Source organism: Dunckerocampus dactyliophorus, chromosome 12 (assembly GCF_027744805.1).
Source record: "Dunckerocampus dactyliophorus isolate RoL2022-P2 chromosome 12, RoL_Ddac_1.1, whole genome shotgun sequence".
Lineage (NCBI taxonomy): Eukaryota > Metazoa > Chordata > Actinopteri > Syngnathiformes > Syngnathidae > Dunckerocampus > Dunckerocampus dactyliophorus.
In genome coordinates, this window is record NC_072830.1 from 3,556,892 (window position 1) to 3,579,325 (window position 22,434).

The 22,434-nt window shown below is 43.6% G+C and overlaps 2 protein-coding genes across 9 annotated transcripts in view; both read left to right on the plus strand.

The window, feature by feature from the left end:
* The window catches only part of aplp2 (amyloid beta (A4) precursor-like protein 2), a 62,391-nt gene extending 60,199 nt beyond the window's left edge, over positions 1-2,192 (plus strand). For 4 of the 8 annotated variants that reach the window (XM_054794755.1, XM_054794760.1, XM_054794757.1 and 1 more), the window contains 2 exons: positions 167-325; positions 1,169-2,192. In XM_054794755.1, coding sequence (XP_054650730.1) covers positions 167-325; positions 1,169-1,270 — 261 coding nt within the window. In that variant the 3' untranslated portion in view covers positions 1,271-2,192. The remainder of the gene's footprint in view (positions 1-166; positions 326-1,168) is intronic. The other 4 variants (XM_054794756.1, XM_054794761.1, XM_054794759.1 and 1 more) reach the window with 1 other exon arrangement.
* Positions 2,193-2,355: 163 nt separating this feature from the next.
* Positions 2,356-22,205, plus strand: st14a (ST14 transmembrane serine protease matriptase a). Its single transcript, XM_054794754.1, has 19 exons — positions 2,356-4,215; positions 10,244-10,403; positions 13,008-13,138; positions 13,222-13,292; positions 13,421-13,587; positions 13,676-13,711; positions 15,547-15,781; positions 16,130-16,272; positions 16,361-16,464; positions 18,042-18,154; positions 18,239-18,375; positions 18,446-18,550; positions 19,048-19,155; positions 19,253-19,369; positions 19,446-19,571; positions 19,656-19,839; positions 20,880-21,151; positions 21,230-21,366; positions 21,469-22,205. Exons 1-19 carry the CDS (start codon positions 4,174-4,176, stop codon positions 21,625-21,627), a joined length of 2,547 nt encoding a protein of 848 aa, XP_054650729.1. The 5' UTR covers positions 2,356-4,173; the 3' UTR covers positions 21,628-22,205.
* Positions 22,206-22,434: the final 229 nt, after the last annotated feature.

Consider the following 22,434-nt stretch of genomic DNA (forward strand, 5'->3'; position numbering starts at 1 on the left):
CAAGGCGACTGGACCACTTTTTGGCGACTCTTGTCAGTGGAACGGTATCTAAAGGGGCGAGGCTCCACACAGTATACAAAATAACGAAGAATAAAAATGTGCTCCGGGTTTGCTGTAGTGGTTAACGTGGCGTCCCCTCGCCATGCGTGTGTGTGTTTGTGCCCAGCAGGAGACCTACAGGCCTCTGGGCGAGGACTTCAGCTTCGGGAGCAGCGTGCTGATTGGTCTGCTGGTGATCGCGGTGGCCATAGCGACTGTCATCGTCATCAGCCTGGTGCTGCTGAGGAAGAGGCAGTACGGCACCATCAGCCACGGCATTGTGGAGGTACGCTGTCGCCCGTTTGCTCTACCCATGCCGCTAGCAAACTGCTAGATGACGTCAGCGACATTGTGCCATGTGACTCTTTCTCTGAATTTTTCCGCAAAGTAGGATTCCTTATTTATAAAGGGAATATTTTTATAGTTAGAGCATAGAAAAGCAGTTTACAACCTTCTTGATACGTTTTTTTTTAACATTATGAGAGTGCTCTAGACGTGAAATAACACCCCATTAGTCATTCACATTACCCAATGCAGTAGACATACAGTGATAAGAGAAAATAAGACATATGGTGGCTCTTGTCTTATCAATACTGACACCTAGTGACCAGTGTAGAATTCCACATATCACCACAACGTCTTTGAACGCGTCTTCTGAATGCCTTATATTTGTATTTTACTTCATTTAGCCATTTTTATGCTTGAAAATGCTTCATTTAGGAAAGAATTAGGGGAAAAAAAGTAAGTCCTTATTACGAATGGAATCATTTCATATTTAGAGCGTAGAAAAGCTGTTTATGATATTCTAAATATGTTTTTTAGAGTTATTAGAGCTCCCTAGACATGAAATAACACCCCTATAATCACATACGGTGGCCATTGTCGTCTTTGAATGCCTTCTGAATAACTTATATTTCATTTAGCCATTTTTATGCTTGAAAATGCTTTATCTAGGCCAAAAAAATCTGTATAATTTGCTACTAATAAGACTAATAATGGGCTGTAATCAGCCATGAATACAGCCCATGATTAGACGTGATAAGGGAGTGCTGTACTAATACATGACGTATATGTTTACAAATGCATATATATGTATAAATAGTGTCACGTGTATTCTTGTTTGTCCCAGGTCGACCCCATGCTGACCCCAGAAGAGCGCCACCTCAGCAAAATGCAGAACCACGGCTACGAGAACCCCACCTACAAATACCTGGAGCAGATGCAGATCTGAGGGGTGTTTGATGAAGGGAGGCGGGGGCCAGGGGGGCCGGGGGGGGCGGCTGTGACCATACTACTGACCAATAATAACGATGCTGTTGTTCAACTCATTTGCATACATCCCATTTGTTGCATAGCGCTACTACTGCTATCCTCTTGTACCATAGGGCTTTTTATTTGACTTTGGACTTTGTCGGATGGAGATGTACAACATTTATTTTACTCCCAAAACGCTTTCTTGATTTTTTTAGAAGTCAATCAGCTTGTTTTATTTTTTCATGTTTTTTATGGTTTTTTTCTCTCCAAAAAACAAAATTGGTGTTTTTTCCTCTCAGTGATAGGTTGCTTGTATATGAAAGTTCTTTGTACCAATTCAAATGTATAGTGACACAATTAACGAGGATGAAAAGAGATTATACATATTATATATACTATTATATAGATATATATTTGCAGGGGAGGGTGTGCACAGGCCCCCAGCTCGACGCACACGTCCTTATAACGGCGTCATCCTACCACTTCCTCGCAAAATTGAATGTAAACTGGAATTTTCCGCCAAAAAAAAAAAAAAAAGCTGTGAAGCAGACACATTTCGGCCTTTTTGGCACCTCTTCAAAGCCCAAATATTCACTTTGCATCTGGAGCATTTGGAGTCTCACTCCAACAGCTTTTCTGTTTGCAGTTTTTTTGGGCCTAAAGCTTTTTAGGTCAGGAAAGTTTTGAAATGTGTCAAGTCCACATCTTAAGAGGCGAAATAATGAGGTCCCGGTGAGCTGGAGGCCTGTGCAGAAAACAAGAATCCTAAAGTGGTCTTTTGTCTCTCTAGTCTTTGTATAGTCGGTGTTACAATCATGGCTTTTCTTTCCTCGACCTTCGGAGGAGCGTCTGTGCTGGTGTGCTTTGTTCTGATTATAAAATGACGTGCTCTATATCTATTTTTACCTTGCTTTTCTATTGCTTTCTTCCGGTAGCTGTGTACATGTCGACTGTCTCACGGTGTACCCAAACGGCTTCTCGGTCTGGTGACGGCCTGCTCTGCTGTGTGACAGATACAAGACACACACACACACACACACACACACACACACACGGCTAGTATATTTCGATATTAGTCATAAAAGATGCAAGTTTAGCAGACTTAAGGTTACGGGGGGAGGATACACGTCAATAAACTCACCAATTCCACTTGGACGTGTCGTCTTTTCACAGATGCTTGATTCCAAAAATGCAACTTGAACTCTCATTTTGCTCATTAAACGCAAAAATGTTGTGTCTACCTCTCGCACACCAACTAGGATGAAGATCTGACCTTTTTAACGAAGATTACGTTTTTAAGGTTAATCATCAAAACTCACCCAAGTTTGTCGCGGTGCCCCGCCCACATCCTATGTCATAGGCTAAAAGGCTTTGCAATATGTCACCGGCCATCTGTCTAGTGTCTGTGATTGTGATTTGGGCTCATGTGGTCAAAGTTCCCAGGAGGAGTTTGCTGGGATATGACCCCTGCTTTCAGCCCAAAATGACCAGTCCAGACCAAATTGGCCATCTTCCTGTTTGTTTACGAACATGGGTTCTTGAGACTGTTTTGTGCATCCTGTCGTGGCAGACGTCTCTCCCTACTTTGGTGACAATCTGAAAATCTGGTGATAGTTTTTTTCTTTTTTGTATCTTAACCATTCACGCTTAACATGCATGGTTTTGTGATGTGGGATTCTGCTCAATAATATTACATAATATGCTTTGTTTCATCGATAACTGGCATTTTTATTTCTTAACTTTAAAATACTCCTAAGTTTTTGGCAAGAAAAACAAGAAATGTAAAAAATAAAAACATATGGTCTAGGAGACTCCACATTATGACTTGAAATACTGTTTAGGTTATGGATATAAATGTTTAAGTTGGTAATTGTTTAGTTTATTGCTTAAAATTACATAGAAGAACATCACAATTCAACGTGTGAATTGAAGTAGATCTTGTCAAACATATCCTTATTTTCTAATAGGGAAATAAATAAATAAAATTATGTAATTGTACACTTAATAGAGTTTTTAGATAGCTGGTTAAGTGATAAATAATAAAGAAACATATTAAAAACGCATAACTTTCCCCACATGCTACAAATTGCTTGGAAGTTTTTATGTGAAAACATGAGTGGAAAAAAATAATAGTCCTCCCACTAACATTCGGGATTTCCGCGCGTGACCAAACTGAAACCTGGCGTGTCATGGTTGAGGTGGGGGTGAGTCAGCACCAGTGAATCATGCCTGAACTCGGATCAAATCTCATAACCGATACTGAAAATAGATCAGCCTCAACCGAACCAATACTATTTGCTATAACAAATCAGTACAAACACCTTGTCCATTTAATCGATAAAAATGTCGTGAATGCAGTCATCCGCACGGAAAAGTAGTCCGCCATGTGTGTTTTCATTTTATTTTTTTTAATTTTTTTTTTACAGATCTCACAGTGCAACCATAACTGCATTCCAACACATTGAAGTGTACTCCCTTAAAAATTTTATATGTCTTTGGAGTAACGTCATTTGTTTAAAAAAGCTATTTAAAATGCTGTTTCGCCTGGCGGCGGCAGGTAAACAGGAAGTACGAACAGGTGCGCGAGGCGGAGGCGGGGCCCCAGTCACAGATGCCTAAAGTTTCCGGAAAGACGTTTTTTCTGCTCTTTCGTTTCCCTCCCTGGCAGTCAGTCGACACAGACCGTGGGACACTTGAATTTGTTAGGGAAAAAAACTATTTCAAGAAGGTTCTGTAAGGATTTTTGCGCCTTTCATTTTTGTTGGGTGGACCCTTTAGGTACACCTCGGAGATTGGGAAGTCTGTAATTGGAGGCTAAAGAAAGGAAGAGCTCAGGTGTTTTCATTTCCGCACTCGTTCCACTTTGATCCCCCCCCCTTGATGGACTACATGGACAGCGGCCTGAGGTACACCCCTACCCAGGTAAGTTGGACCCTCTTGTGATCGATCGCGTTTTGTTGTTTTCAGTGTCTTTCACCGAAAGCTGACATTGAACTCACCTCTTGTGACGTCACGAATAGCATCAAGAGACGCAGCAGTGTGGCCTTCAGGGACACTACATTAGACACAAAGTAAATTATATCTGAAAATAAGATTTTAAGTCACAGTTATGACACTTCTTGCACACTGAAACGCATATTATTGAACATATCTACGATTTTTAAAAAAGTAAAGTGTTTCTCTGTGGTCCTACTGGTAATATTAGCTTTATGCTAGCACAATATGACCCTCCCAAGTGCTGTCACTCAAGTGGATTATCAGGAAGGGAAATTCTCTATTTTAAAAAAATCAGTGAATCTCTGTTTCCATGGTAACTTCCCAACTGTTACGATATGCCAAAGCCTCCACCAGTACTCGGTGTGAGCAGGAACATGTTTAAATGCAATGACTGAAAGTGGGAATGTTGTGAGAGCCTTCCTTCTCCCAGCGAGGGTCCCGGTGGTTCCAACCTGAATTCCTCAGGGTCGCCCGCCGTGTCGGGACTTGTTCCAGGCGTCCTGTCGCTGCTATGTGCTAGTATCCTCCTACGGAGTCTATTGCGGAGACACAACTAAAAACACCAAATGAACAAATAGTGTTTGAGTGGCTGTGATGTGTTCAAGTCTTCCGGCATTCTGAGTTATGGAACTGTTTATGAAGGTTTACCAAAGTTTAGACTCTGAATTTTTTTGCGTGCTGAACTTTTCATTGCATAAAAAAATCATAAGGAAAATGCATGCACAATCTGTTAAAATATGTGTAATAATAATATGTATAAAATATGTATAGTGAATAATAGTAATAGTAAAAGTGCAAATAATTTGTTATGTTTTTATACTCCCCACAATGAAGCACGGTGGCTGAGTGGTGGCCACACAGTCAGGAGATCGGGAAAATGCAGGTTCGAATCTCCGTTTGGGCATCTCTGTGTGGAGTTTGCGTGCGTGGGTTTTCTTCGGGTACTCCGGTTTCCTCCCACATTCCAAAAGCATGCATGTTCGGTTAATTGCTGACTCTAAATTGTCCATAGGTATGAATGTGAGTGTGAATGGTTGTTTGTCTATATGTGCTCTGGCATGTACCCCGCCTCTTGCCCAAAGTTAGCTGGGATAGGCTCCAGCATACCCCCACGATCCTAATTAGGGTAAGTGGCGTAGAAAATGGATGGATGGAAACTTCCCACAATTTTTTTTGTAAAACCCATGTCATGTGACTAAGCCTAATTTATGGCTAATTGACTGATTCAATCCTAATGGCGTGCGTGAATTTCGAAACATGACATTTATTTGTAATGAATTTACTGGCGCAGAATTTTTATAAAAAGAATTTAAAACACCGTGCTTTATCAAACTGAATTTTTAAACTCCGCCTCTTAATCAACTGGATTTCAAAATGCATGCATTCTGCACACGTATTCAGCACAAAATCAGTTACCAAAAATCAAAGGCAAAAAAATCAGTCGCATAAATTTGGTGTCTAAAAATACTCAAAGAAAAAGCTTTGTTGATAAAGAAACAAATGAACCTCCATACTGTTTATTACCAGCGTTCCTTCTTCAATGGGTCCACATTAGTAGATGATACCTGGCATTAGCGCTGAACGATTATGTCAATTAAAAAAAAAAAGTGACTTATGATATTGTTGCTGATCTCGATTGTCTGGGACAATTTTTTTTTTTTAGCGCATACACCATATTCAGTGCCATGTCCTTTTCTTTGAAAGAAATCCCACTTTTTTCTTATTATCATTTTTATTATACTTTTCATTGTCTGCTTTGAAGAAACTTCCAGGGGGCTTTCTGTTGTTCAGGTCCCTGTTGTACTAATAGACAAGAATAAAAAGACTGAAAATAATCCATCAAGTCAAAACATGGCACACCAGCTCACCCCCACCATACATTCGTAAATACACATCAGTCTATTATTGAATGTGATGGTTCCACCTGTGAGATGACCACCGCTGCGCCTTGCCGGCCAATTCTCTTTGGCCGACAGCGAGGCTCGCTGAGGGACCGGGAGAGTGAGGGGGAAGTGTCGACCATCGTGCTGACGTAAGCAGCACTGAGTCTGTGAGTTTAAAGAATGGCAGTGTTTGTTGGTAATCGGCTCGTTAAGTACCTTAAAAAAAAAATTCTATCACGTTAGTGTGAATTGATCTTGCGACTTTGTTTTCCTGTTTTTTGTGCAGCCCCACCCTACCCGGCATACAGGACAGTTTCTCTGCATACATTCAAAATACATGTCACTGTCACTTTTAGAATGACATTTTTCCTTTAATCACATGATCTTGTATACCCAGTAGAGTATGTTACTGTTGTCGACACACTGAATGTTGAATTTCGCTTTCATATCGCTTTGTGCAATCTACCTGCGGTCGGGTAGGTGACGTCGTTGTATAATTTGCATAATTGGCCATGACGCATGCGTGTATCATTTTTATGGGTGCTGTGGGAGACAAAAAGGTGGGCAAAAAATGTGAAAAGCAAACTGAATATGTTTCGAAATACACAGCAGGGCCCGCTGCTCGTTGAGAAGAGCAATATGTTCTTCCATGTTAGTCTTCAAAGTGTCCAGTCAGAACAGACAAAGTCGAAAAAACAGATTTGTCGCTACATCTGCGGCAGGTGCCTATGAGGTGTGTTAACTCATTCAATCCCAGCCATTTTTCAAAAGACAACCCCTTCGATTTTGACTGATCTTTCAAGGCACACAGAATATTGTGTTCTATGCCTATATCAACATCGAACCTACCAAAAGAAAGATTAGACTCCCCACTTTCATCAGAAATATAAAGTTTGCTTCTACCTTTGTCCGTTCTGTAGTAATCAGCAGAAGAACATAAGTAAGTTTTAGGAAAATATCAGTTCCCGACCACAAAAGGGAGAAAAGCAGCTTTTTGTGAAAAGATACATTTCAAGCATAACTTTCACTTTGACGCAAATATGTTTTGCTTTTGCGACAGCTCAAATATCTAAACAACTATACCAACATAAAAAGGGGTTGTTTTGCATAAAAAAACGTATTTACAAATATGACACGATGAACTAGTTAGAATTTTCGCATTTGTAACTGAACTATGTGTGTGCACGCGCGTGTGCATGTGTTAAATTTTCCCTACGATGCGTAACCTTCTGCACGCTGCACTCCTCCACGCTCTCTCACTTCCTCCTTCCTGTCATGTGTGATTGATCCCCGCCGAGCTCTTATCAAATGCACTTCTGCCGCCTTGTGGCCGTTTTTATGGCTTAAAGTTGCTCTGGAGTGTAATGCAGTAGTGGGGAGTTGCGTCATCACCTCTTTTTGCCTCTCGTGCAAAAAAAGCGTGAAAGACGTATAAATACATTAGTGAGATCGGGCGTTCGGGTTTATAAAAACGTATAACAACGTTTTTGGTGTTCAATGAATTAAGAAGCAGAGTTATCATTCCATCTACTGTACGGCAGTGAAACAAGCTTACAGTCCCATTATAATCTGTCTATTCTTGGGAAACAGTGAATACCACTACTAATAATATTAATGTGATGCATGTTGGACATCTAAATACTACTGTAATACTGCTTCCATGTGTCACTATTTAAAATAACAATAATAAATAGTACAGAGACAATGATGTGTTAGGACATGTTTTCAATCGGAGTCCATTCTGTTTAATTTCTGTCTGCCTCCTCCATTAAAAGTCCCCCTCCCGGCAGTGAATGTGAGGTTTGGCTCCCCACCAACAAAGACGAACGTTGTAAAAGTGGAGTTCATGGTTCGTCTGCTGGAGTTGTAACTTTAGTTTCAACACAAAGAGAAACAGTTGGAGTTGACAGTCATGTGCTGGAAAAATGAGGACACCCTCATGTTGTAACTCTTCTACTCCTGAAGCGCCACACACAAAAGGGTGAAACTTTGTGGACGCTTACGCCGCTACGGCGTTGGCCGTGCTATTACTTCTCTGACAAATATGGCCACGTGGTGGTGCTGTTATGGGCTTGAAATTTCTCACACAGCTCAGTGTGCTCTGACGCTGTAACTTGAAGAGTGTTCAGTCAAATCGCCACCAATTTTGGAACGCCACTAATGTCGTTTATAAATTGCAATGCGTTCCAAAGTGTTCCAGCTCCTGTAGCTTGTGTTTTCAGCAGGAAGTCTCACACTTGAGTGTTGTTGTGCGCCGCCGCCGGCTCCTTCCCAGCAGGTTTGACAGGATTTTACAGGGTGAAACCCCCCCCCCCTCCTCTTCAGCCAACCACGGCATAGACGTGTTCCCTTTTTTAACTGCATCAACATGCACAGTGCTGTCCTGTATGGCTGCTACCCATAGCAATGGTGCTGAGCATGTTTGGAGGTTTGTAGGTCACCACGGACAAAGACCTTCCTGGTATACGCGAGCAGCGACTCGCTGACACAGATGACCTCGTCTGACCTTGAAAGCCGCCGCTTCTTTCAAGTCAAAACACTCCAGCTTGATGTTGGTCATCATCACGGTGATGTCACCCAGATGTGCTTTTGAGAGACGCGCCTCTGGAAACACATTTGGTGTCCAAAGTGCAGCCCGGGGGCCCTTTGGAGCCCGCAACTTGTTTTGAAATGAAAAAGTATTATTACGGAGGAAGATAAGGGCCACACAAAAACAAAAAAAAATGTAGTTTTCCCCCATCGCTTCCACACTTCAAATTCCATGGCTTGACCCTATCACGTTTAAAAAAAAAAAAAAAGAATAAATTGGCTTATTATTAGTCAGAAAACATGCACATTTAAGCATATTTTACATAGTTGTTGCCTAAATAAAGCATTTTCAAGCATAAAAATGGCTAAATTAAGTAAAATGCAAATATAAGACATTGTGATGATATGTAGTATTCTACACCAGTCACTAGGTGTCAGTAATGTCCCAGCAATGTACGGTGAAACACACAAGCACCAAACTTGATCATGGACACGGCCTACTGTTGTGGCCATGACCCACGCCAAGCTACTACTCAAGTTTGAACCACCGACATCACTGTCTGTGTGCGTCTTATAGTACAGTAGGTTGGGAGTTGTGTTCCAAGAGCTTCGGTAAACCACAAATAATAGACACACCCTTGAAAAAAAAAAACGATTTGTGATACTCTAAACCAGGGGTCACTAACACAGTGCCCGCGGGCACCAGGTAGCCCCCCACGACCACATGAGGTGCCCGCAAGCCTGCTTTTCATTCAGGTTTTCAGTTAATAATGTGAGAACACTAGAAAGAAAAGTATTCTGAAACATAAAATGTGAGTTGTGGATACCAGCATTTTGTGAATGTTTTGGTAAAACAAGCATATTTGATCTGTTTGGGTTGAAATAAGGTATGAAAATCATTTCTACAAAAATGAGTAGCTCGTGGCCATTTTCATTTTCTAAAAGTAGCTCTCGCAAGAAAAAACGTTGGTGACCCTTGTTCTAAGCCTTATCATTTGCCTCACACGGCTATTAAGCACATGTTAAAATCAGTTTTGCACATGAAAAAACAACTACAGGCATGCCGTGTACGGTATAGCACTTGCAAACGAGCAGTTGCACAACGTTGCAGTTTGTCAAAACATCCTCCTGCTGGAAATTGTTGAGTAAAAATCACTTTCTATTTAAGTTAACATAAAAATAAATACATCAATAAATATTATTATTATTATTATGGCTTAGTATATCTGGACTTACATTAACAAATGTGAAGAATTATATTAATTATATAATAATAAATTAATTAAAATGTCAAATTATTTTTCTATACTGTTTATTGTTGGAAAAAAGTCCAGGTTCCCCTGCTGTAGGCACCGTGTAGTGGATGGCGGTGTGCTAGCTCCACCCCTTTTGGACTGTCCCACTGCAGTTGGTACCCCAGCACCCCGGGGTGTCTGTCAAGAACAGAAGAACAGCTTGGAAGTCCCAGCCCACAGTACTGTCCTAGTAAGCTCTACATCCTGTTCATCCTGCTGACCATTTGTCCCTTGTGTGTCTTCCAGGACAAGGACTGGGACACCACAGTTCAGTTCCTGCCGGCTTCCGACAACAAGAAGCTCGAGAAGAAAAAGGGTCCCAGCAAAGTCGGCGCCGTGATCGGAGTGCTGATCTTCGCTGCCGTGGTCGCTTTGATGACCGGCTTGCTGGTCTGGCATTTCCACTGTAAGTTTCCCGTTTATTAGTATGTACAGTACAGTACAGTATAGTCAGTTGTAGTCAGTAGTAATGGTTCTTTCTTCTTTTTTTTTTTTTTTTTGAGGGAGAGTTTGGTTGATGAACACAGAAATATTTTAACAAAATACAATTACATGGAATATTTTGAAATACTGTATTCATTATATTAAAATAATAATATGAAATGTTGTAATAATTATAGAAATATTATTTATTATGTCATCGTTTTTTTTCCCCCTTTATAATCCTGCCCTACTGTGTGATAAAATAATAATTGGCAGCACACCTCAACCTCCAGGTGGAAAATAATTAATTATAAATAAACATTTTATAATACATAAATACATACACAGTATATCTAATGATATTTTATTATATAAAATTATAATGCTGCTACGTACACCCCTCCTGAAAGTTTCATGAAAACCAGCTTCGTACTTTCTGTGAAATAAAAAGATAGCAAGTCCGATACAAGCGTACCGCCGGAGGAGGGAACAGAGGCATATTGTAGTTACAGTGTGCAAACTTTATCATGAGGGGAAAACGGGCGCAAGGCCGCATGAAAGAGTTCTCAGAGCTCGTAGACAAAGAAACACCATTGGAGATACTTGTTTTGGAAACAGAACAGCTACTTCCTATCTTCTAGCAAGCTACTGTGATACATTCAAAGAAATTGCAAGGGTGTGTATTAGCTGGAGTACTTACACATGGATGTTGTGAACCAATACAGTCAAACTTTGTTTTTTTTTTTTGTTTTTTTTGTGGAGAATCTTGTTTTTTTGAGATTTCATACAATATTGCATGTGACAAACTAGTACGTTTGCTCTGCGCGACTGGTAAATAAGCCGCCATGGAGCCAAAGAAAGTTGCGAGTGGCAGCAATTTGATGCAGAAGGTGAGAAGTGCTATTGAATCCCACCTCACGAGGATGTACAGGAAGATCGCATCAACAATAACTTCCATCCATTCGGCGTTTATAATGATTTCATCTTGGTTTTTTTTCATGTAAAACTATAGTTAGTCATGCATTCATTTAGTATACCGTTTAAAAACTATAATTATTCTCCAGGGAAAAATTTTTTGGTTCATATTTGTGAGTGTCTGGAACCGATTAACTGGATTTACGTTATTGCCTAGGGGGAAAATTCCATGGTTTTTGTACTTTTTGATCTCTGTCGAAACTTTTGGAACGAGGTACAGTAATCCCTTGTATATCGCAGTTAATTGGTTCCAGACCCAACCGTGATAAGTGAATTTCCATAAATGGAATATTTTTGTAGTTAAAGCATAGAAAACCTGTTTACAGCCTTCTAAATGCGTTTTTTAACGTTAGAACCCTCTAGACATGAAAGAATACCCCCAAAGTCACATTTACACTCATATTACCCAATATAGTAGACATAATAGAAGAAAATAAGACATAGAAACCCTGTTTGTGACCTTCTAAATATGTTTTTAACATTATTAGAGCCCTCTAGACATGAAATAACACCCCTATAGTCACCTTTACACTCATATTACCCAACATTGTAGACATAATAACAGAAAATAAGACATTTTAGACATAGAAACCCTGTTTGCGACCTTCTAAATATATAGGATGTAGGTATAGGATAGGATCTAGGATTCAATGTTAATAAATGTAATACTTTCGTAGTTAGAGCATAGAAAACCTGTTTACAACTTTGTAAACACAGTTTTTAATGTTATTAGAGCCCTCTAGACATGAAATAAGACCATAGTAGACTCATACATGTTAGCATTGGGAGAGTTCTTCAGTCCTGTTCTGTACTGCAGTGACTATTGTCTCCTCAGTGTAACATTACTGACACCTCGTGACCGGTGTAGAATACTACATATCATCACAATGTCTTTGAATGCGTCTTTGGAATGCCTTATATTTGTATTATATTTTTTAATGGCTTGAAAATACTTCATTTAGGCAAAAAATAGGTAAAATTCACCTAAATATGCATATAATGGGCCACATTCAACCACAAAACAGCCATTATTTCTTAATATATTTTTGAAAAACGGCGATAGACTAAAGTGGCGAGGGATTGCGGTCCTGGTAAAATATACAACTGCCATGACGGTAGCCAGCAAGATAGAAGATGAAACATTCTCTCTTTGCTGGAGGAAATCATCTTTTTTTTCCTGCAGTGTTTGGAAACGTCGTCGCAGGCTAACAAGCTCGCAAGGAAGGCTCAGCGACAGAAATAAAAATATACATCACAGGGAAAGTTTGGAGCTCCTCATTCCCTCGGCTGTCTTCTCAGAGCCGCTTTTTGATGAAGCGGTGGAAAAGTTGCAGTCACCGCCTTCGGAAGGAGACTTGAAAGTGGCGTCAGTCGACACAAAGTCATCCTCGGGGCTTTCGCGCGGCTTCCTTTTTCGCACGTCAGAATGGAGAGAAAGCGGCAAATAAACAAGCCGCAGCAGAGAAGCTGTGGTTTGTTGACTTGTCACCATTTTTACCTCACTTCCCAACGTTTGGGGTTGTGCGACAGTGCCAGCTACTGGCCTGGCATGCACACTTCAGCGTTTTCCAGCGAGGGATTGTTATTGTGTACCCTCATTGTTTTTTTTCAGTCCGTAAAGATGTGCGCGTCAAGAAGATGTACAGCGGCTCCATGCGCATCACTAACCAGGTCTTTGAGGACGCCTACGAGAACGTCAACAGCTCCGAGTTCAAGGCGCTGGCCAAGCAGGTCAAGTCGCAGGTACCGCAAGGACCGATTATGGATCACACCATCAGCTTTTTCACTCCCCCTTGACACTCGCCTCCATCTTGTGTGTCTTCTAGCTGAAAACTCTCTACAGCAAAAGTCCTCAGTTGTCCAAATACTATGTTGGATCTTCAGTTCAGGCGTTCAGGTACAGTACACATGATTGAACATTCAGTGGCCCCCAGGCGTGCTTCAGACACCCCTGGCCTGGCTGAATAATGTTTAATACATCATACTAACACTGAGTAGTGTATCTAATATTGTGTTTTCCATCAGTGAGGGCAGCGTCATCGCCTACTACATCTCCGAGTTCAGCGTTCCCATGGGCCAGGCGGCGGCGGTGGACAACGCCATGACCTCCATGGACAAACTAGTGGACAAGGAGCAGCGCAGCGTCTACAGACCCGGGAACTCCCTGCTCCTAGAAGACGTGGTGTCCTCAGGTTAGATTCCCAGCACCGCAAAAAGAGCCTCTCAGGTCCATCCTTCCATTGAGGACTTGCTCGTCAACTGTGTGTTTTCATCCTCTAGAGCTCGATTCCAGATTGTTCTCCACGGAATTCAGCAGTAAGTCTTCTGCCTGCTCATTTTTAGTCATAATATATTCAATTATTATTGCCCATTTGCTTGTTGCGCTTTTTTTCCCAACTCTAAATCTGATAATACACATATTGAACTAATCACAATGTGTATGGGCCCATCTCAAGTGACTTTATTTCATTTTTGTGAAAGTTCCTTAAGCCAAAATGACTCATTTTACTAACTGGAGTGAGTTTTTTGCATAGAATTAGCAAATGCATGAACTATAAACACATGGCATTTACGCTAATGGCATGTTGATACTCAGCACATTACAAAGATTCAACAAAAAATGTATTTAAAAAAAAAACAAATAAAAATAATTCTAATAAATAATAATTTAGGCAACAGGACTGTACTGAGATTTAAAAAAAAAAAAAAAGAATGTTAAAAAATAATAATACATCCACCCATCCATTTTCTATACCGCTTCTCCTCTTTAGGGTCGCGGGGGCATGCTGGAGCCTATCCCAGCTGACTTCGGGCGACAGGCGGGGCACACCCCGGACTGGTCGAATAATAATACATATGAAAAAGAAAAATAATGGTCATGGTTTGCAGAGGATCTGAATGATGCGACTTCCGGTGGATCATGTGACAGTAATTCAAATCATATACACGATGATTGAAAAGTAACTTCCTTTTGTAAAATACTCATAATTTATTAATATATTGTCAATTAATGTGGTTCCCAGGCGGCTTGAGAAACCGGTGGCGAATGCTGGCGGCCATGTCAAATTTTAAATAAAACTCCATGCAATACACTTTCTTATGTTCATTTCTTGTAAGAATTATAGTTCAGAAATAAATTACAAGTATTTAAAAATAGCAACACCAAACTCCAAACAAACACCAGAGCCAGAAATGTTTCATTGGGGTGGCCAAGGTGAGCCCATTACTCACATTGGGATGGCAATAAGTTGATACCTGAGTTGTCTAGATGGCCAGTGGGGTGCCCGGACAGTGACCAGGGGTGGCCACGGCCACAGAAGTGGGCCGAGCACATGTTTTCAAGGCATAGTTTCTGGATTCTTCTCCCCATCGTGGTGGCCAAAGCCGCACAGGGCATAATACGGATGTGAATGCTGATTGGCACTCCTGTTTTAACTCTAGACTCCTTGGTTTACATGCCCACTCATGCTGCTACAGAGAGCTACCAATATTAACAGATTTATGTGATGAATCACGCTTCAGAATTGAAGTCAAAGTCAATATGGTGAGAAAACTTGACCGGAACCAACCAAAGTGTGCCATTGCTTAACTTGATTTAAATTTGTAGTTAATTTGGTGCTGTTAATACATACAAACATAATCCTGCCCAGTCATTTATCTTTCTTTCAATGAAATACAGTAAATATGGGCATATTTCAGACATAATGTTACATGGTGATTAATTAATTTGAAAACCTTGATTAATCTGATTAAACATTTTCATCTTTTGACAGCCCTAAAAAATACATATCCATCCATCCATCCATCCATTTTCTATACCGCTTCTTCCTCATTAGGGTCGCGGGGGCATGCTGGAGCCTATCCCAGCTGACTTCGGGCGACAGGCGGGGTACACCCTGGACTGGTCGCCAGCCAATCGCAGGGCACATATACACAAACAACCATTCACACTCACATTCATACCTATGGACAATTTAGAGTCGCCAATTAACCAAAAATACATATTTGACAATTAATTTTAATGTGCATTTATACAATTTTCTGAGGCACCGATTCGGTGGAATGGTAAAAAAGCTGCACTGCATACTAGAAAAATCTGGATCGGATCTGGATTCAACTTCAATCATCCAGCATCTCATGTCTCTTGTCAGGGTTCTTCAGGTTCTCCGAGCACGCCAGGAGCAACCACATCGGCCAGATCAAGTCTCCCGGCTTCCCCGACACCCCCTACCCGCCCAACACATTCATCCAGTGGCAGCTGCGCGCCGACCCCAACTACGTCATCAAGCTGGACTTTGACACCTTGAACCTGGAGGAGAACTGCGCCAACGACTTTGTGAAGATCTACAACTCTCTGGTGGCCATCGAGGCCAGAGTCCTGCAAGAGTGAGTCATGCGGCTTCAGGAAGGGCACTGCAGATGCGCGGTTTGTGGCGCCCCTTGCAGGAGAGACACATGTATGCAACTGGTAAAAGCTACACTCTGAGTCAAAAGTTGGGAGACACGTTGTCATACAATAACATGATAGAGTGTCTCAAAACTTTTGACTGGTAGTGTATGTGTGCTTGCAGTGTTGCTTACTTATATGCACATTGCATTTATGTGCACGGCAGACCTCCAACAATTCTTATCTTGGCATATATTGGATTCCTAGCTAGCTAACAAACAACTAGAACCCAGGTTCGGACACCCCTTATGCAGAACATGACTGAAGTCATGACTCTCTATCCACAGGATGTGCGGCTACTACTCGCCCAGTGAGCCCCTCACCTTCCTGTCCTCAGGCAACGTGATGCTGGTCACCATGGCAACCAACGACAGGAAGAACTACCCGGGCTTCAGGGCGCAGGTCTCGCAGGTGCGGCGCGGCAGCACAGGTAGGAAGGACGCCGCGCTCGGCGTGCCTCGAGAGCCACGCCAGGCAAAGAAAATGCACGGCTGAGTTTGTCTTTCCACCCCACGCAGGCACGACGTGCGGCGGCCAGCTGACAGGCGACAAAGGCAGCTTCACTTCCCCCAACTTCCCAAACTACTACCCGCCTCGGACCTCGTGCCAGTGGTCCATACAGGTGAGGTGATGGGAAAACAGGATATGCAAATCTTACCTATTTTTGGCCCAAATTAATCATTTTAAAGAATAAAACTGGCTGCATGAAGTAAAATACAAATACTGTATAAGGCATTTAGAAGGCTCATTCAAATATGTTGCAATGATATATACTTGTAGTATTCTATGCTGGACACTCGGGGTCAGTAATGTTACTGTAATGCTGGGTGAGAGACTCTTAAAGCCATCCGTCCATTTTCCTCCGCTTATCCGGGTCCAGGTCGCGGGGGCAGCAGTCTCAGTAGGGAAGCCCAGACTTCTCGGTCCCAGGCCACCTCCTCCAGCTCGGGAGGACACCAAGAGGTTCCCAGGCCAGCTGTGAGACATAATACCTCCAGCGTGTCCTCGGTCTGGCCCTGAGCCTCCTCCCGGCTGGGCATGCCCGGAACACCTCACCAGGGAGGCGTCCGGGAGGCATCCAGACTGGATGCCCGAGCCATCTCAACTGGCTCCTCTCCATGTGAAGGAGCAGCAGCTCTACTCTGAGCCCCTCCCGGATAACCGAGCTCCTCCCCCTATCTCTTAGGGTGAGTCCAGCCACCCTACAGAGGAAACTCATTTAAGCAACTTGTATCCGCAGTCTCGTTATTTCAGTCACGACCCAAAGCTTCCTTCTTGCTCAGCTCTCTCTTCACCACGACGGTCCAGTACAGCGACCGCATAACTGCAGACGCTGTGCCGATCCGCCTCCAACCTCACACTCCAACCTTCTCTCACTCGTGAACAAGACTGAGATACTTGAACTCCTCCACCTGGGGCAGGACCTCATTCCCACAAAGCACATGTAGACCGGTTGGCAAACTCTCATGTACCCTCCAGTACCCTTGCAAGGGTGTAGAGCTGGTGCATTGTTCCACGAACGGGACGAAAACCACATTGCACCTCCTGTAGCCTTCTCTCTAGCACCCTGGAATAGACTTTCCCAGGGAGGCTGAGGAGTATGATCCCCTTATATTTGGAACATACCCTTCAGTCACCCTTCTTGAAAAGGGAGACCACCACCCCGGTCTGCCAGTCCTGAGGTACTGTTCCCGACTTCCACGGAATGTTGAAGAGACGTGTCAGCCAAGACAGTCCCTCAACATCCAGAGCCTTGAGGAATTCAGGGCGAAACTCGTCCATCCCCCAAGCTTTGCCACTGGGGAGCATTTTGACCACCCCAGATACCTCAGCCATGGTGATGGAACTGTCCGCGTTCGTGTCCTCTGACTCAGCTTCCTCTATGGAAGGTACGTATGTCGGTGGGACTAAGAAGGACTTCAAAAACACACAAGTCCCAGACTTAATTGCTGGAACAAAAGGCTTTTATTGTAGGTTTGAATGATCTCACAACAGGTACAACATAACTCACACCTTTGACTGTCACACTAGTGTAAAACTCTCAATTGACCTGACAGACGGACGGACTCCAAAATCTTGTAGAAATTCTTCCCAGAGGAGTGTAGGCCGGTCTAGGACACTCCATGTTTTCTTCACTTTTCACTTCCTGCTGGTACGGTGATCACGTGTCCAAATACTTTTGCTGTGTCCGTGTCAAAGGTCCCCGCTGGAAAGTCTGTAAAAGTCACCTTCATAAAGTTCCTCCTGTCTGAACCGGGACAGGGCGGCAGCAAGCCGTGCCGCAAAGACTACGTGGAGATCAACGGGAAGAAGTGAGTCCCCGGGGAGCGTGAACCCAAACAAAGACGCTCAGTTCGAGTCGACGCCTCACACCGTTGTGCTTTCTCGTCTTTCAGGTTTTGCGGCGAGCAGCCGGACGGGTCGGTCACTGAGACCAGCAGTGGCAACAAAATGAACGTGGTGTTTTTCTCCGACAGTTCGTACGTGGACCGAGGCTTCACTGCCGTGTTCGAAGCCGTGGACATCTCAGACCGTAAGCAGGAGCACCAACGTTTGATTTCTGGCTATTCTGACACCTGACCGTGTGACCGTGTTGTCGGCAGCCTGTCCCAAGCAGTTCCAGTGCAAAAACCAGCGCTGCGTAAAGTCGGAGCTCAAGTGTGATGGATGGAACGACTGCGGCGACATGAGCGACGAGCTGAACTGTAGTAAGGAGTCTTCAGTGCTTGTGTAACACGCCCGGTCCTGCCCGGGCTTGGAACCACGTCCTCAGATCCCCACTGAGCCAACGAGCCGAAATCTCTCAACTGCAGCACACTAGTTGTTGATGCTTTTTTAATATTTCAGTTCTATGCTACTAAAATTCTTTTTCCTCATAATATTATGAGTTTATTCTCATAAAATGGCGACTTTTATTCCTCATTAGAATATGACTTTTTTCTCTTTGTTTTGACTGTAATTTCTAAAACGACAGCTGTTTATTTCATTTCTGCTTTTTTTCATTTTATTTCAGCTTTCTTTTTGTGAATGTTCTTTTCCGAATTATGACTTTATTCCTATAACATTTTTATATGTTATAGGAATATGTCATGCAGTGTTTTTATAACATTAAAATTATGTTTTACGAACATGCCGCGGGGCGCAAATTGCACTTTGGCCACCCTTGCACTACCGCCGTGAACTAACTCCTTGTTGCCCCCTCCAGAGTGCAGTTCGGACCACATCAGCTGCAAGAACAACCTGTGTAAACCCATGTTCTGGAAGTGTGACGGTGTTGACGACTGCGGCGACGGCACAGATGAGCAGAATTGCGGTAGGACCTTCTTGCCGGCACAGCAGCTTTAAAAATAAATAAATAAATAACTTTGCTAAAATGTCTAATCTAAATTGTTTGCTTCCTGTCTGGACAGGTCGCTGTTTTTCTGGGCAGCTCACCTGTAAGAACAACAAATGCGTCACAGAGAAGAGTCGCTGTAACGGACGGGATGACTGCGGCGATGGATCCGACGAGCTTGACTGCGCACGAGGTGAAGAAGACTTTTCTAATATTTTGCTCGCTCATTTAGCTATGAGGTGAACACCCCCACCTTGCTGTCCCTGCAGGTCCCTCCACCGTGAGGTGCACTGACTTGACATACAAATGCAAGAACGACAAATGCATCAGCAAAGTCAACCCGGAATGTGACGGCACCCAGGACTGCGAGGACGGCTCCGACGAGGAGAACTGCGGTGAGTCCACTTGCGCCTTTGCTTGAAAAGCCTGCACCTCCTTGCTTGGCGTGGCTTGACCCCCGACCGTGTCGGCTTTTTCAGAGTGCGGGAGGAGCAGGTTTAAGGCGACGCGCATCGTGGGCGGTCAGGACGCGGAGCCCGGCGAGTTCCCGTGGCAGGTCAGCCTCCACGTCAAGGGCTACGGCCACGTGTGCGGTGCGTCCCTCATCAGTAACCGCTGGCTGGTCACCGCCGCTCACTGTGTGCAAGATGACGGCAAGACGAGGTACCGTTCGCCCTCAAAACTTAGCTCCGCCCTCACTGCTGAGTTCTGCACTCACCACTTAGCCTCCATTTCTGTCAATCACCATCCTGAGTCATACTTCCTCATTGCCCCGCCCTTTCTTACCTCCACCTTCTCCAAGCACCTCCCAGCATAGATCGCCTGCATTTTTGTAGCTTCACCCTTACTACTTAGCTCCACCCTCCCTGCTGAGCAGACTTATTTCTGTATATTTACAGTATATGCCATATTTCTTAGCACCACCCACCCTCACTTTTTAGCCCCACCTTCTCCAAGCACCATCCTTGGAGCATAGATCTCCATCATCATTTTAACTTCCTAGCTCCGCCCTCAGTGCTTAGCACGGACCTTGATGAATAGCTCCGCCCTATTTCATAGCCTTGCCCCCTCATTGCTTAGGCCCCCCTCGTTGCGTAGCACCAACTTTGCTGTGTGTTGCTGTGCTAACATTTTGTAGCCCCACCCACACCTTCCTAGCCCCACCCTTATTGCTGAGAGCTAACCTTTATGAATAGCTTTCTTAGCCCCACCTTCTCTGAACATTGTTCTTTTAGCTCCGCCCTCATTGCTCAGCACAAACATTGGTGAAATAGTTCCACCCTATTTCTTTGCTCCTCCCTCTTACTATTTAGGCCTGCCCTCATTTAGTAGCATTGTTCTTGCAGCATAGCTCCACCCACACCTTTTAGCCCCACCTTTATGGCCGAATGCGTAACCTTGATGAATGGCTCCACCCTAATTTATGAACTTCGACCTCACTCACTGCTGAGCACTATGCTTGCAGCCCCGCCCTCACTTGTTAAGCTCCACCCTCACTTCAGTTTGTGTTCAGCCCTCTATCATTATAGCTCTGCCTGTCCCATCTTTGATCTCTAGCTCCACCCTCTCTGCTTAGTTCCTCCCTCCTAGTGTCCTCATGAAAGCCCTCCTTGCTGCATAGCTCCACCCCCTTCCTGTAGTGCCATCCATATCAGCTGTCTCCAGTGTTCATTTAAAAAAATTTAAAAAAAAAACCTTCCCAGGTTTTCCCAGCCCGGCACTTGGGAGGCGTACATGGGCCTCCACCACCAGCGCAACGTGGGCAGCACAGTGGTGAAGAAGAATATCAAGAGTATCTACCCACACCCCAACTACAACGACTTCACCTTCGACAACGACATCGCTCTCATGGAGCTGGACAGCCCACTCACCTACAGCGACTACATCCAGCCCATCTGCCTGCCAGCCGCACAGCACGACATTCCGGTCGGGAACACCGTTTCGATCACAGGGTGGGGCGCCACCCGGGAGGGGGGTGAGTCGTGGATGAAACCGGAGCAGTGCAGCGTTTGATGTTTGCATCTTCAACAGCACCTTCCTGCGTGTCCTTCAGGCTTTGCCGCCACGGTGCTGCAAAAAGCGCAGGTCCGCATCATCAACCACACCGTGTGTGACGGTCTGATGGGGGGGCAGCTCACCAGCAGGATGATGTGTGCCGGCGTGCTGAGCGGAGGAGTCGACGCCTGTCAGGTAACACTACTTCCTGTCTACTCCCTCTATATTTATTCTTTCTTATACAGCCGAACTATGTCCATGTCGACTTAAGCTCAAGGCTGCGTTTGTCTTGGTCAGGGGGACTCCGGCGGGCCGCTCTCCGTTCAGTCAGGTACCCGCATGTTCCTGGGCGGCGTGGTCAGCTGGGGTGACGGCTGCGCCCGCAGGAACAAACCCGGCATCTACACGACAGTCACCAAATTCCGTGGGTGGATCAAACAGAATACAGGGGTGTAGAACAAAGGGGCCTCCCCAGGCCTTGGGACATGGACATGGACATGGACTGAGACACGCACCGCAGTGTGGATTGTCGACTCAGCGGCTTCCACGTGTGCTGCACCCTTCGCTGGAAACAGCACTGTTGTGTGTCTACTGTGATTTTATTCTATTAGGCTTGATGAATTGTAAATATGTTTTATTTTCTGTGTGTAGCTGATTTTTTTTTAGCATTTTTGTATCAAGAACACGCACACGACAGATTTGAAGTCGATTGTGGATGTTCTACTCCTTGTCACCTTTCCTCACTTATATAGTAAAAAAAAAAAAACCTGTAAGCTCAATCCACCCTACCTCCTATGGCGCCATACACATTTAACTATGACTCTTCAGTCAACAGGGGTCCCTGAATGCATCTTTTGCTTTTAAACGTACCAGCAATGTACAAAGTACTGTATGTACAATTCGTACAAAGAAGGCTTTGTACGTAATTGTTTTCAACTCAATAGCCGTACAATATGTTTATTTTATTGTGTTTCAAGTCGGCATGAATGTTTTTGTAGCAGATGTTTTAAATAAAATATTTCTAATATAAGTTCCACGTGTATTTCTATACCAGGTGACTTGGTTTGTATTGCCAATACTATTTGTATATTGTACACATTGCCATTATTATTTCTTTGTTTTTCTGAACACATTGCTAACATTATTTCTATTTTGTACATATTGCTATTATTATTTGTTTTTCCTCACATATTGCCAATATTTATATTTCCTACACATTAGTTGTACTGTATTTCTTACATGTTGCTGACATTGTTTTTTATG

Excerpts from the sequence above, each read along its gene's own strand:
- st14a (XM_054794754.1), top strand. The coding sequence starts at position 4,174 with ATGGACTACATGGACAGCGGCCTGAGGTACACCCCTACCCAG. Across the intron at positions 16,465-18,041 it reads CGTGCCAGTGGTCCATACAG|GTCCCCGCTGGAAAGTCTGT; the intron begins GTGAGGTGATGG and ends TCCGTGTCAAAG. Across the intron at positions 18,155-18,238 it reads GTGGAGATCAACGGGAAGAA|GTTTTGCGGCGAGCAGCCGG; the intron begins GTGAGTCCCCGG and ends CTCGTCTTTCAG.